This window comes from Mugil cephalus, chromosome 6 (assembly GCF_022458985.1).
Source record: "Mugil cephalus isolate CIBA_MC_2020 chromosome 6, CIBA_Mcephalus_1.1, whole genome shotgun sequence".
Classification (NCBI taxonomy): Eukaryota; Metazoa; Chordata; class Actinopteri; order Mugiliformes; family Mugilidae; genus Mugil; species Mugil cephalus.
In genome coordinates, this window is record NC_061775.1 from 25,215,880 (window position 1) to 25,231,179 (window position 15,300).

The 15,300-nt window shown below is 43.7% G+C and overlaps 1 protein-coding gene across 2 annotated transcripts in view; it reads left to right on the forward strand.

Annotated features, from left to right (window-relative positions):
* Positions 1–4,672: 4,672 nt before the first annotated feature.
* The window catches only part of brinp3a.1 (bone morphogenetic protein/retinoic acid inducible neural-specific 3a, tandem duplicate 1), a 60,373-nt gene continuing 49,745 nt past the window's right edge, over positions 4,673–15,300 (forward strand). Inside the window, exons 1-2 of one of the 2 annotated variants that reach the window (XM_047587762.1) lie at positions 4,673–5,342; positions 5,608–5,918. In XM_047587762.1, the coding sequence (XP_047443718.1) occupies positions 5,665–5,918 (254 nt within the window). In that variant the 5' untranslated portion in view covers positions 4,673–5,342; positions 5,608–5,664. The remainder of the gene's footprint in view (positions 5,343–5,607; positions 5,919–15,300) is intronic. The other variant, XM_047587763.1, reaches the window with a different exon arrangement.

Below are 15,300 nucleotides of genomic sequence, written 5' to 3' on the forward strand. Positions count from 1 at the left end.
TACTGCATGGCTGATAGTAGACATGTAGTCATATACTGAACTGATACTCTGCGACCCCTAGGGTGTCTGCAGAGGTACTGTCGGCTGGTCGCAAAATCTTTGGTTGATTAGACATTTTTTATATATAAATTTCTTTAATTTTCTTTATCTTTTAATTTCATATATATATATATATTACGTTTGAAATAAAAAAAAAATATTTGAACATATGTTTTATTTGAATAGCTTAATGCAAAATGATAATAATGTGTGTATATTTGTAAACAGCACTAGGCCACTAGGAGTTTAATAGATCACAGATAGTAGGTAGGGCATCCCTACCTCTCATCAGTTTGGGGGTCCTTATCTTAAAAAACGTTGAAGACCGTTACTTTGGACAATTGAACAATAAAGCCGTAACGAGAACGTTTGAATTGTTCTCAGGATTGTACATGTTATGCTAATCACTTAAACACCTCATACTGGAAAGAAATCCCAAGCAGAATGCGTGCACTATAGGTACATGGGAAAACAGGCTCATACAGAACAAATACTGTATCCTCAGCAACATTCACACACAAACGGTATACGCACTGTACAGCGGGGTCTGCAGGGGCTCATTAAATGGCCCTTTTCTCCCTGAGCTGGTGGCAGGTTCAGAACGGAGTCTGCAGACATCTGGTGCGCTTTCGCATATGCGGGAAGCAGAGATCCGTTCTTCACGGATAGGTCCTTCCGCACAGCTGCCACACCTGCCAGAATAACGAACTACGAAGAAAAGCGTGCACTAGTCAAACAGGAGATTGCGCTGAAATGTTTTTTGGAAAAAATGATTAATGGTTATTGTCAAATTCCCCAAAACACAGAACCATTTAACAGAAGAAAAGCCCATATGTCGATGCGCTGATGGAATGGTTGCTATCTGCAGGCATTATCTCGTATTGACTATCCCCCACTGTCCCGTGCACAATGACCAACAATGTGTCTGACAGTCGTATAATAACGCAGGACCTCACAGTGAACCCGGCACTTAATTAGAAACGGGTTATTTATTGCACTCAAACTAAAATAACTTGACTACTCGTACAGTACTGCTAGATGATGATGATACAGCCAAAAGACCCGACAAGGAGGAGGGGAGGGGCTCTTCACTTGATTAATGGTGAGTGTGGCGACCCAAATGAGCAATGAGTAATCCAGATTCTGATTAAAGCTTTGTCAGGCTATCGGCTTCTTTAATCAGCACATTACCGAGTCCCTCTGACCCCCGGTGAGTTATATTCTGTGGGCAACACTGAGTCCGGTTGCTTCTTCACAAGTCACTGGTTGCACTTTATAGGGACAGTTAACTGGACTCCTGAGTCATTCACTGCTACGAGCGAAAACAGATGCAGCTCCTTGTTCTTCAAATCTCGGATGAGGGGACTCTGTGCAGACGTGCTCATGCTCAAAAAGATAAATCCGCAGAGTGCGGCGAGATGTGCATTTCATGTAGGGAAACTTCACACTGGGAGCGTGAAGTTAAATAGGCTATTTTCCTCCCCTTCCTATAGCGCTCATGGGGAAAACACAGGTAGAGCAAACGGTGCCGTGACAAAGCTCTGACAAAGGCTGTCAGGTTTTCAGGCTAATTAAAACCTCAGCTTCCTCAGTTCCCTGATCACTTCTCACAGAGACCCTTGAGTGGCATCAATGAGCACGCTCAGGCTTAAGTGAATGTTTACCTCCCCTAATGACTATCTGTCTTGGTACTGAGTAAATGCGACTGCCTCGGTTCTTTCCGCAGTTCGTCTGTGCTACACGGGCTCATGCAGAGACGGGACCTCAGCCCGAGGTTCGCGTAGACCATTTGCAGGTGGACACAAGGGTGTTTTCTCGCCTGCTGCCCATGCACTGCAGAATAGAACAGAATGGAACAGAACAGAATATAGAAATACTTTATTCATCCCCTGGGGGAGTGTCCAGTAGCTCGTACACAAACATACACAGATATCAACGTAACAGGAAAATTCAGCATAGCAGCAGTAAGAGCAGTGCAAATGGAAGACTGGTAATATGTGTATAAGACAGTATTGACATGCATGTCTGTGCAAAAGAGCAGCAACAGTGCAAAATAAGGTGTATGCTTGTAGTAGGTGGTGAATTGGTGCAGTGCTCACAGTAAACTAAGCTGGAGAAGTCAGGTTTTACTGTGCACTGCATTTTATGTGAATGCATTTGTTTTGATTACACAGAAATGCACTAAATTCACATTATATTGTGCATGTTATGAAGATCACTGAAAACCTTTGCCTATTACTATGCATCACATTTTAGGTGCAGTTTAGCAAGCATAGTGTTGTACAGAAACAAATGAAAAGTAAAATTAGCTATGGATGTAGGTGGCAAATACCCAGAGAACAGTAAATATGCTGCATGTCTAGATGTTCAAGTACCTCATTATCATCAGTTAAAGTGTCAGGAAATCAGACATCCACACATTAGCGTGCTGGATGGCTTTTAACTCTGGTTTGGTTTCATGCCAATAAAGCTGTGGGCTGTAAAAGATGTAAAACAATGAAGGGAGAGGTGTTACAAGTTGTTTATGAGTCTTTGTCTTTGTGGGGGTTTTACTTCATTTGAACCTTTGTTCATGACCTCAACAGTGCAGCTATATGTTTGAAACTGCTCATCTAGACAGAATGCTGCTTTGAAACGCTTTAGAAATCATGAACAGCACAAAGTGTTGACCTCGCCTCCATACTGATCAACCATCTGTGGGATGATCCAAATTTTGGAGGCACAAGGGAGACCTGCATAATATATCAGTGTATGTTTGAATGCATTTAATCTGCATTACTCCTGGCTCAAAGATAATGTCTTTCAGGAGAAGTTGACCAACAGGAGAATGAAAGAAATAGGCACTTATGCATACAGAACAAAAGAGCAAAAGGAATATAGTATTTGTTCATTATTTTCCGTTTTTTAAAAGCTTATGCTGTAGAATGTTGAGCTGAGTGCAGTTCCCGGTTTTGCAAAGTTTTGGTTAGCGTGACCTCAAAGGATGACTCCTAGTTACAGGTCACCGCTCAGCCACTGTGACCTACACATCCCGCCCGGGCACCGCTCTGGAGCTTTAATGAGCGGCTTTGCTGTGACATTATCTTTGATTTCTTTTCCTTTAGTTTTCCTCTCATTGCGCTTGGTTTTCATCTGGTCCACGAAGCCAACCTCATGTTTCATCAATTGGCAATCAATTCTGCTGCCCTGCCCATCTCTCCTAAACAGAAAATAAACAAGGAGGCTTGTGTGCGGGCTACAGCAGCCTGCGCGCGTAAACATATCTACTCTACACACACGAAAAGCGCACTCAAACTGATGAATGATTTATTTGAAATTGTAAATATGAGCTGTAGGGGCTTGTTTCCACTCTGGGGGCTCTGAAACCTGAAAACAATCTTCTGAAAAAAACTACCTAAATGCTATGTGAAGCCACAGAATTAAGGAGCCATGACACGACCTCGTCTGAAATTTATATTTTACTCAGAACTTTAAAAGTTGGTCTGCAAACACAGGTTCAAATGGTCAGCCCGGATGGACACTTAGAAAAGCCCCTCTATCAAGTAACACCGGGCAATGGAGCAGCATGTTTCTGTTTTTGACTGTTCCTATTAGGTAGATGTCCTTCTCAAGTCGTCATGGCTGCAGGGCAGGGTCAGAAGAAAAGGCACCCAATCCCAAGACAGGATGATGAAACCATGACAAATCAACTCATTCTTTCGCTCCAGAATGTGCAAGTCGCTGTGCCACGGGATTTGGGCTTCTCTTTGAGTTCGGGAGCCGGCGAATCTAGCGACTCAATGGTGTTCATTTCTCTAATCCAATCCCTGTATAAAACCTCCCTTTGAACGTCTACAGAGGAGCTGAAAGGCGGCGCAGAGCCCTCCCTCCGTTCGCCTGCTCCGCTGCTTCTCTGATCCGCGCACAGTGTCCGACGCACAAGTGCGAGGATTGAGCGGGGCTGGAGCAGATCTAATTAAGTTTGCTGATGGTGAAAGTGATGATTATCCTACGGGGTAGGGGGGAGAGGGTGGGGGGAAGAGGGCAGTAAGATAAGGAGAATAACCGCGGGGTGGTGGGGATGGGGACGCTCATCTTATTCGCGATGATCGTCTTCATCGCCACCACAGTCATCATTAAAGTCATTACTGGAATAATTCGAAACTTTTTCGGGATTCATTTACACTCTGAGGATATCAGTTTTTTAACATTTAGAGGGCCGACTCTATATAGCCCCCAGAACAGAATATTAACTATAATTCTTTTTCTGGGTCATTTCTTTGCGAAACTTGCTCAAATATATTTAAAATCCAGGTTTAATTTTCTTAATAAAGAGGGATTACATTCCCCCTCTTTATTAGAGGATGGCTTTTATCATTTTTCAGCAGAATTACACGGGCAAAATAAGCCCTGGATTTATTAAAGTTGACATTTCGCCCTGTCTCGTCCTTTCTTTCCATCTTGCCTTTTTAATCCGTACTAATCTGAGCTCCAGGTGACTTTTGTCGGTCTTCTAAAAAATGAGGCATCCGACTCCAACGCACCAGAATCCTCTGACCATTCCCCTCGCATCGAGCCTGCCCCCGCTTTCTGGACACCTCCTCTTTCTCTCACTTCCTCCAGTTACGTCCCAGCCAACCGGGAGTGTGCTCGCTGCTGGAATAAATTAAATTGCGGCGGCATCGTACAGGAGGGGGAGAGAGAGAGAGAGTGAGAGATTGAGAGAAAGAGAGACCCGAATGCCATTCACACGTTCCGTGCGCGGGGAGTCCAGGGGCAGCCACAGTCAGCAGCTCTCCGTGCGCCCTCCATGCGCCCCGAGCGCGTCTCTCCAAATCAGGAGCAGAAATGAGTTAGGCGGACGACGGCAGCTGGCCACGCTTCTCGCATGCGGGTGGTCCGGGCGCGTTCGCCGCATCCAGACCGCACCAGTGCGTTAAAATAATCAACCCACCTGGAAGATTTGACCCTCCTGAAGCGCCGCGTCCGCTGCGGCTCATTCCGCTGGAGAGGACTTACATTATCTATTGCGCATCGTCGCTGGAAATACGCCGCTGTTGGAAACGAGGAGCACGCTCCGAGGAGATTGGATGTCATCCCCTGTTTCCCTCAAGTTGTGTCGCTGCCCGTGACTGTCCGTTCGTTTGCGTCTGTGGCATCCCATTACGAAAACAACAACACAAAAAGTCTTTTTTTCTTCTTCTTCCTTTTTCCAAATGCTGTCCCGTCTGTGTGCCCACCCGAACCCAACTTCACGGTTCTATCAGGGGATTTTACGGAGACTAATTCTAACCAGTCACGGACCACACTACTTACAGAATAAGGTAAAATGCGCATCTTGGCAATAAAACAAAAATATGTCAGCCGTATCAATTGGCCGTATTCTTTTCATATATATACTAACCAGACTGCAGACTGTCTCTAAAAATAGAATCAATTTGCTATGATTTCTGATCCAGCAATATTGGGTAAATGAAGCCTTCTCTGTTCACCTTTTATACCTCTCACGCCCAAACCAACAATAGAATCTACGTGTCTTGTGTCCCTGCCTCAATTCAAGCCCCCTCTTCCTCTGTCTCCTCATTCCAGCAGGATTCATCAGGAGTGCAGGGAGAATGAGGAGTCACCGGGGCCGGGGGAAGCAGCATGAGTGGCCCGTGCATCTCCATTAGACTGGCGGCCCTCATGTTTCTATGGAAGTGGTTAACACTAAGCCTGCTCCTGAGCTGGTTGTCTGTAGGGGCCAGCGCTGCCGACTCTGGAGGGGCCGGCTTCAGCGGCTCCACTGGGCCCCTGGGCTGGCTCCTGTCGGACAAGGGTCCCTTTCACAGCTCGCAGGAGTTTGTCGATTTCTCAGAGCGCTACCAGCAAGGATTCACCACCAAGTACAAGATATACAGGTGAGAGACGGTGGAAAGTGTCATGGATGACTGCGAACGCGAGATGCCAGATAGAAATGCTGTGAAATCCGAGTCCCGAAATCCACAGAGGGTGTGCTCTGATTCTCATGGCCTTGCATGAAAGGAAAACAGCCCCAAAAATCCATGCAAGAGATCACGCTTTACTTTTCTTTACGCTATAAAAGATGCAGATTTAGTAGGTGGCAAACTGTGGGATGCAGCGTTGAGAAGATTACTTAGCAGAGTTTTGCATATAAATGAAAGCCTCCCTCTGAATGCATTCTGTCTAGATGAAGCTTCGTTGGGCGCGACTGCCAGCTTCTCTTTTTGTGGGCAGCGCAGACATATGGTTCGAGTGCGATACAAACTCGCACAGCGCTGCATATCAGTGGAAACTCAAAGTGGAGATACCGCAGGAGGGCTCGGGCGAAGCGGTGGGATATAACAGATATCTGACTGAGCCAGTTGATGTGTGACGGTGGGTAGACAGGAAGGCTTCAGAAGTGTGTGGTGTGGAGTGTGGTGGGTGTGTGCCTGGGAGCAGCGGGGTATTGTTTGAAAGCTCGCTGTGATGTCTGATGTCGTTTTTCTTCAGTTTTTCTTGTGACAAGAGCGGTATCAATGAAAAGAAACAAAACACCGAACTTCAAGATGCAAGCCTCCATGTGTGCACAGGATATTAGTTGCATTTTGTTTGAATGCATTGTATAAAAGAGTGCACTGCATGCATGCACCGTATGCTGTCGTCTGTGTGGAAGTTTGCTCACAAATTGCACATTTCACATAAATTCTGCAAGATTTTAAATGTTGCATCTTAAGAGGAAGGAGGACAAGTTCGTTATATGACACATTCCACCAAATCATCATAAATGTGAACAATTAACTTAAAATATACAAGCAGCTGCCATAAAACTCAACTGTACCTAACAGGTTTCATGCGTTGGTAGTTAGTGTTGATACATGCATGGTTGGGTGTTTATCCAGGATAAATGTGCATGTGAAGCATTTAAACTCCAAACTGAAGCTGAGTCTGTTAATATACCATTAGGTAGTGGTTTAGTGTGACCTAGAGGGGAAAACCTTACGTGTGTTTGAAATTTGTAAACTAAGCATGTGCATACAGGACGATACGTGTATCACACAAACTTCATGATGTTGAGCTCCTGTAGAGACTGGGCATTTTTCCCAAGAGAAACCCTGAGCCTTGAAAAAGCTTTTTCTAATTTTATGAGACGTGGACGTACTGTACTGTTTCATAGAAAGCAAGAACAGCTATTCGCTATCTTTAGAGGGTACTGACTCGGCGCGACTCAGTGTGCAGACTTGAGTGCCCGTGTTTGTCGCTGTGTGTCCAGGTAAGTGTTTTGATACTCTGTGATGAGAGTGATGTCGGCGTGTCCACAGCCGCGCAGTGAAGCGGCTCTTGCCAGGCTGAACAGAGGGCTGACTGACAATGGCATTTAGCAGCTGACAGGGGTGACAATGCCAGGCAGCGATAGAGAATGTAGAGCTGTTGGCTTCCACACATCCATCATTTCGTCCCTGGCTGCCTATCTGCTGCCGTTTTCCCTCCGTTTCTCTGGATGTCTTCATACCTGCTCTTCCTTTCTGCTCCCTTGCTATTTCTGCACCGCACCCAAGGAGTGGAAATAGAGCATATATTTGCATACACGTGATTAACAGTCTTGCGTTTTCGCACTATTTTCATTCGCAAAACTGTAGCTCTAAGCCCTTTTTAGCATTCTGTAACCTATACCATGACTTTTATTGACCTCTATCGGCAAATATCTGGAAATTCACACTTGACAAGTCTATGTAATGTTCTTTTCCCACTGGGCAGCGGTGGCCTTTTCGGTTTTCTTTTGAAATATAAGAGTATGGTGGCTAATTAGAGCAAAAATCCGCCAGAAACTCAAGTGAAAAGGTGTAATATCATCACACTAAAAGGCGCCCAGATTGTCATTTGCTTTCCCTGCCTTGAAAAACAAGCATTTTCGGGCTTTAAATACCTCGCACTTCTGGAACTGTCACCCATCGCTGAGCAGTCGAGGATGCTGAGAGCTGAAGAGATCAGAAGTGGCTTCAAACTGAAATGGGCTGTGCAGCTGTTGTCGTGTTTTTTTCCTGTTTTTTTTTTTTTCTTTTTTTCTGGTCCACAATAGACTTGTGAATTTTAAAAGCTCAGAAAAAATTCAGTCGAAACACTCTTGGAGTCATCCGTATTGATCAACAACACTGCTCCGCTTCTCGCAGACGCTTTTGCGGCCCTTTATGGGTCAGTAAAAGACTCATTATTGCCTCTCAAATTGTCACCAATGTGCGCCGTGATTCAAGCCTCAAGTGGAGCAGAGGAGCAGCAGCCAAGATGTCCTTAATTTAGACAGTTTTCCTCAGCGCTCATGTGGACTCTGCTCCTCCTAAACAAAGGAGCGCAGCACTGCACGCAGTAAAAGCACGTCAGACACAAACAGCAGAGATTAGTCTTAATTATCCACCAGTTTATTAAAAGAAGGTTAAATGAAAGCATTGAATTCCAACCTTTGTCTGTGCCTTTATCTCCATGACTATCTCCCATTTTCTCTCGCTCCTTTCCCTCCCTCCCTCCCTCCCTCGTGGAATGATCTCAAACCAATTGCTCTCCCTCGCTCATAAATATTCTCCAGAGCTCAGTTGGCCTTTCCCGTCAGGGGCAGGGGAGAGGGAGTCGAGGACGAGGGGGAGTACCGGAGGAGTTGGAGTAGAGAAGGAGCAGCTCGAGAGGGACCACGGCTTTAACTCCCCCTGCTGGCTGCTCGCCTCCCTGGAACACAGTCATTTACAATCATAATACTTTTTTTTTAATTGAATTTTAACGGTGTATTATTCAAGAGTAGTAAAGCGTTTAATTTTTTTACACTAACAGTTGCTCGTCTCCTGTCTGATCCGTGAAGATTTAAAAGCTTAGAGGTTTACAGTTCCGTGCCGCAGCAGTTTAATGTGAGACACTTGTGAAAAAAGGTGATTTTCAGACGGCGAATCCTCGGAGCGGGAGAAGTTTTCGCTTTTCAAGGTTCGGTCTAATGCAGTAATGGAAGTGATAAATGAACGGATTCAGGGGAACAGACACAGATGCACTTTACAATATTACTTTCTCTGTGATTGCGGAGAAACGCACCTGTTATGTCGGGGAGTTTGAAAATACCTATTCTTTGAACCATTCCTTCTCCACATCTTGCATCATCTTATATCTTTTATGTTATACTGAAAGCGGCTTGTGTTAACTTGTCAAAGCACATGCTCCTCGGTGGTGGGGAGGAAAATCACAACTTAAGCAATTTTTTTATTTTTTTTTTGCTCCTTTTCTTTAGTTCAAGCTGGTAGCATGGCATTAAATTAGATCATTCTTATTTTTTTTCCGTGCAGCTCGTGCTCAGGCAAGGTTGAGATGATTGTAAAATGAACAAAAGCGTGTTTCATTTAATAATTCAGAAGCCTGCACGAATGTGAGAAGCTCGGGCTCCTTGATTTCTCGCGTGCCGTCGAGCCACATCCGACAGACAGCAGCATATTAGTCAAAATGTCACCTCCTCCCTTCTGATTTTTCTTCTTCATGGGCCATAACTTTTATATCACGCCTCATCTCCTGTCCCCCCCCACTCCCCCCAACGTCATCCCGTTGGCCACTACTGCCGACTCCATTTGATGAAGGAAGTCGTCTCTCATGATTATGGAGTTATTAGTGTTTCAATTACATGCAGACATGTTTGTGGAGAATACGGGCTGCAGAGGCGTCATGTTACAATACCTGTCAATACAAGACAATACCTTAGCTTAGCCCGCCGCGCCTCGTCTGTCTCGTATTTATGGCCCAGCTATTGTGCTCGGTAAGCTTTTGATGGAAAAACACATTTAAAAGAGATTACCAAATGGGATGGAATAAATGGGCACATGACTATTCTGGAAAAAAAGCAATGAATAGGAGAGAACAGAAGAAATGAGAGTTAAAAAAAAAGAAAAGAGGCGAGAACATTAGGTGTGTAGAACTTAATATCCTAATGTGCTGCAATACAACACAATTGGTTATGCAATACAATAGCTATGTGCACCCATGAAATCATTTGATGTATATCGACCTCCTCTACCATGGAACACATACCGTATTACTTATTTATCATGAACGTACGGCATTTTTTTTCATCAAATCAAAGGACACACGTGCAGTATGAAGGTTTGCATCATTTTCATTCATTTTTTGCAATGAATCAACTGCAGATGAGTGGTACTAGCATGCACAGCTTGTATGGAGTCATGACTGTGTGAGGGCAGTTTGCATAATCTTGCTGTTCACAAATTCAACTAATGAGCTCAGAGTTTCTACTACTTAAAAGAACAATACGAGTTTATTGGTGCCAGTGGCAGCTGCAGAAAACTGTCTGCGTGTGTGGTGGTGCTATCGTCAACCTCTCCCAGTAGCTGACACTGTACGATTTAATGCAAATATCAAACAAATGCAAATAAAAAGCAATATATTACTCATGAGTTTTTGTAATCTGCCAGTGAATGGAAAGGTTAACACATCATTATCACCCTGACAGACACATAAAAGACACGTTCAAAAAAAATACTAAATGAATATGTCATTTTGGTGATTATGAGGCTTTATATTTAAAAATGTAACCTTTATGTTACTTGAATAACCTCTCGTCATATGCAATTAAATATAATATTAATATAATAGCTACAGTGCAGAGAATATTGAGCAGAAGGTTTGACTGCTATATTAAAGGTTGAGTATTTGGTCTTTTTTTGCATCAAATGTCAGTTCATCGCTGCATGCAGTGTTAAATTAAAATGCAAAGTTTCCTTTTAATCATGACCAGGCTCTTAAGTTACAGTCCAACCTCGTGGGAGTTTGGGAGACTGACAGACAGAATTATATATGTGTCTCTTTGGACGCTTCGCTTATTTTGACCGAGTGAATTTTAATCCAAAACAGAAGCTTCTCCTAAACTTAACTAAGTGTTTCTGTTTGGTTTTTGCCTAAATCTAACTAAGGAGTGGCTGAATGAAAAGTGACACATGGGAAAACAGAACTAAAGCAAACACTGAATGAAAAGTAAGTAAAAAATAAAAAGTAAAGGTGCCACAGAGGACTAGAAGCCTGCCTCTGAGGGCCGTGTCGTGAAATAATAAGATACCAAACTGGTAAAACACTAAGGGTGCACTCACACGAGGGCCAGTTGTCTCGTACCGTACGGAACCAAGTGGGCCGCAGCATGGTTCTCTCCGACACATATGTCATCATCCAACAAAATACCATTGGTGTGTTTATATGCAATTACAGCAGCATGATGGAGAGTGAACCCGACAACAGCGTTTATCAGCGTTCTTCAAATTAGTCAGCCTTCTTCCTCTGACTAACGTGAACCCTTCATGCTTTGCCGCTGCCATTGTGGCTTTATACACCATGGTTAGGTTTCATGAAGAACAGCACAAGATGTTGACCTGATCTCCGAGGTCACTCACTAGATCCTAAACCGATCAAGTGTCTGTGGGATGACCCACAGAGGCCCACAGAGGCCCCTCCTCTCAACCCATAGGACCACTAACAAAATTGTGTTTCCAGACCCCACGGGACGCCCTCAGAAGGTCCATGTCTGTTCTCAAATGAGTCACAACTGTTTTAGAGGCACAAGGGGAGACCTACACAACATTAGGAAGGCGGTCATAATGTTACGCCTGATTAGTGTATGTGTCCACGAACACAAAATGAGGCTTTTAAAAGGCGGTCAAAACTCCTGCGACGCTAATAAATGGTGAAGCCATCATCATCGAGATGGCAAATTGGAAACCTGTCAAAGGAGACATTACGGTAACAGTGACCTCCAGCTAGAAGGGTTCCACGCTTCATCTCCCATGACCTATTTAGCCATTGTGATTGCAGAACCGCCCGGAATCGGCAAAAGTTTGCTTTCTTTTAAATGATCTGCCGAGCTGTTGGTAAGAAAAGTAACACGAACAAATACTATTTTATATATTTTGGTACCTGAGTTTTTGAGAGCGTAATGTCACAATTCCGCATTATTATCTGCACAGTGAGTGGCTCCTTGTCAGGAAATCACACAGAGGCTTTTTCTTTGACTTTTTTTTTTTTTTTTTTTGCCAATAAAAACAGATAATTGGATACAGTTGATTCATTTCACGCTTCATTTAGTGCTGTGCTGTGTTTCTTTAAATTCAGAGCTCATTCCAGCACTTCCCCTCTGCCGCTCCACTCTCCTGACATACAAATCTGACCTTGTGGCGCTCGCTGTGGAGTGCGTCTGCAGGCAGAGGCTGGTGATCCTCACTGCGACGGCCTCTGTTTGTTTTTATATCAGCGCATTTTATTGGCGTCTGCAGAAAAGCTGTAGCGCCACGATTTCCAGACGGTAGTGAATGTATCCACCGAGGTGCAGTTTTGTAAAGCTCCAATGAAATGTGCGGCGGTGACACCTCCGCCTGTCGTCCTCCAGTCGGAGGTTGAATGTGTCTCCAGGACAGAAGCAAAGCAGCCTCCTCTTCTTGATCGCCAGCGGCAATATCAGAGACATCGTTCAGCACAGAGCTTATGACTTCTGACAAGTGTGTGATGTGTAGGGGGGGTGGCAGGAGTTATCAGGGCCAGAGGTCCATGAAAGCAGCTTTTATGAGACTCCGCATGAGTGTGGGAGTTAATTTGGTATGGGTGGCCTGAGCTTTGATCGCTGGGCGTGTAAACCAGTTCCAGCAGAGTCATTGCCGGTATTTTGTTGGCTTGTTGACCTCTTCACAAAGACACCAAGGAGGAAATATTTTTTAGCATGTGTTGCCAACAAAGTCCTGTGACTATGTATGGTGCGTGTGAAGCTGCCCCTTGATGCCCCAAGCTGGAATGCAATGATTGACCAGCACTCTGTGTGTTATGATTGCGTTTTACTGAACGGCTCTTAGATCAGAAAGGTCATAAATCCGGTTTTGCTGAACCTGCCCGGAAAACAAATGCCGGAGATATTGCCTCAACCAGAAGGGCTACATTTTTCAAAGCGCCGTTTCAATTGGAAACGGCAGCTCGGCGTTTTTTCTTAAACGGCACGCGCATTTCAAACAGCTCAGATATTTTGATTCAAGTTCAAGTGGGTCGACGTACTGTAGAAACTGTAGCGTGGGGTTTTTACATATAAATGAATGTCTGCAACGTTCAAGCCCTCGCCAAACGAGTTCACAGACCCAGGGGAATCTCTTTGTGTTTCGCACTGTTCCTGCATTTCTGCACAGGTAGTGATGCATTGTCTGTCTGAAATTACCGTTTTCCAGGGCTGAGTACGACGGAGATAGAGTAGCATTTAGCAGCTATAGGAATATAATGGAGTCTATTGTGGGAAAACAACAATTAACAATTAAGATTCTATAAATTCAAGGTCTGTTGATTCTGGAAGAATAAAAAAGAATTTATGTAGTGACCTAGAAAACTTTATGATGCCCTTGGTAAAAGTAAAAGAAACTCAAGTGTTTCAGAAGAAGGACTACGCTCTAAAAAAGAAAGCGATCGATATCAAGGACAAGGACGTATTACCAGTGGTGTGGTTTCTCCTCGCTGAAGAGCTCGGTAGATTGTAGGATTGCGTCACGTGTGGAGAGTGTTTGCGTGATTACTCTCACTGCCCGAAGGGAAATTCGAAGTTTCAACTCTAGTGTTACTGAAGGGCACAAGAAGACTCTTTCATACTTTCATGGAAAGTAAAATTAAGGTCATTGAAGTTACCATTTATGGTTACTTGCCCTTAAGTGGTAAACAAATGCAAACATGTATTTAGACCATAAGAGCTGATTCAGGCACTTGCACATCATGACATCAGGCCACTTCTTCTTCTTGGTACATAATAAGTGGCTACGCTCAGCCTTCATGCAGAGGTGGACCTTGAAGACCACGTTTGACCCTGATATGACCATAGATTGTATAAATATGGAAAATGTATCGCCATTTTATTGCATTGGCCAGTCTTGCGACTTTGGAGCCAGAGTGGAGCCACACCGAGTCGTCATATTGATGACCTGAACAAACTTCCTCTGTATTCACTTGCGTTTTCATTTAATTAACATTCCACTCTGCTCCACCTCCACCATTTATGTTAGATTATACATTGTACTTATTGTCAGAATTCTCACGGTCTTCCGTGGCTGCTTTACTGAGCGGTAGGCATGGCAACTGGTAGTCGTCATTACGTTACATCCTGTTTCTGTAGCATCAAATAACTAAACTAAAACAAAACTCATCAGAAACTTGGACACTTGAACATCCATCAGCATTGTATTAACTACTTAAAATGACAGAAACCACCCTTGAACATGTGCACTAACATGGAGGGGGTGGAGCTTATGACCCATATAGGTCATAAGCCCCACCCCCTTCATGTCACCTGATATCACATCAAGCTGAAGTCTCCATGGTTACGGCCACCGAGTGGCAAAAAGTGACAGTTGAACATGGAGATTAGCAGCACTAGTTTGAATCATAGGCTTTAATAGCATCTAAATTGTAAAATTAATTAAAAATAAGGAGAGGAGCTGTTGTGTGATTGACTGAACCAACAGATTTGAAAAGCAGTCAGAGATATATTTTATATTTTTATAGATATCTGCCAAAGAAAAGAGAAGTAAATGGATCCAGACACAGAAACCTGGTGTTGTTTTGGTGTAGTTAAGGCCGACAGTAACTATTTCAGTTCCAACAGTAAATAGCTATAAAACAATAAACAGAATATTTGTGATCACTCCTCGTCATCCTTTTAACGCTACAGTATTGTATAGCTAACGTTACTTCTCAGTAAAGCTCTTAGCATTAGCATCTTTTATTTTGCTCCATACATACACTGAAGCTAATCCACTTTTCAAAATAAGGGGGTACTCTAGTACAAAGCCATTGGAGCTGTGTTGCGTAAAGTACCAGAAGCTCATACTTCAGTATTAGTATAGTATTTCCATGCATTTAAAATCAGGTCCATATAAATATTGGGATAAATGATTTCTGGCCAGATTGTCAATGTTCGTGGACCTTTTGTTATTTGGTAGTTCATATGGATCATTGTTGAGTCCAGTTGTCTTTAATTTGATCTGATAATCCATATTTTCCTCGGTCTCTCTGTATTTACTGATACATTTCACCATGTTCTTGCAACTCGGGGGGGCGTCAGTGACGTCAGTACATAACCTCTCTACTGCAACCAGTCAGCAGGGGGAGCTTTACTTGCTTTGGCTTCACCTTTGAGGAACTGTTCCGTGTCCATCTTTATATTGCCTATGGATTTAAAATGTTGCCTTGATCTTCACTGATTGGCTGGGTGAAAACATGCTGAGAAAACCCATGTCAAATACGATTCCTTCA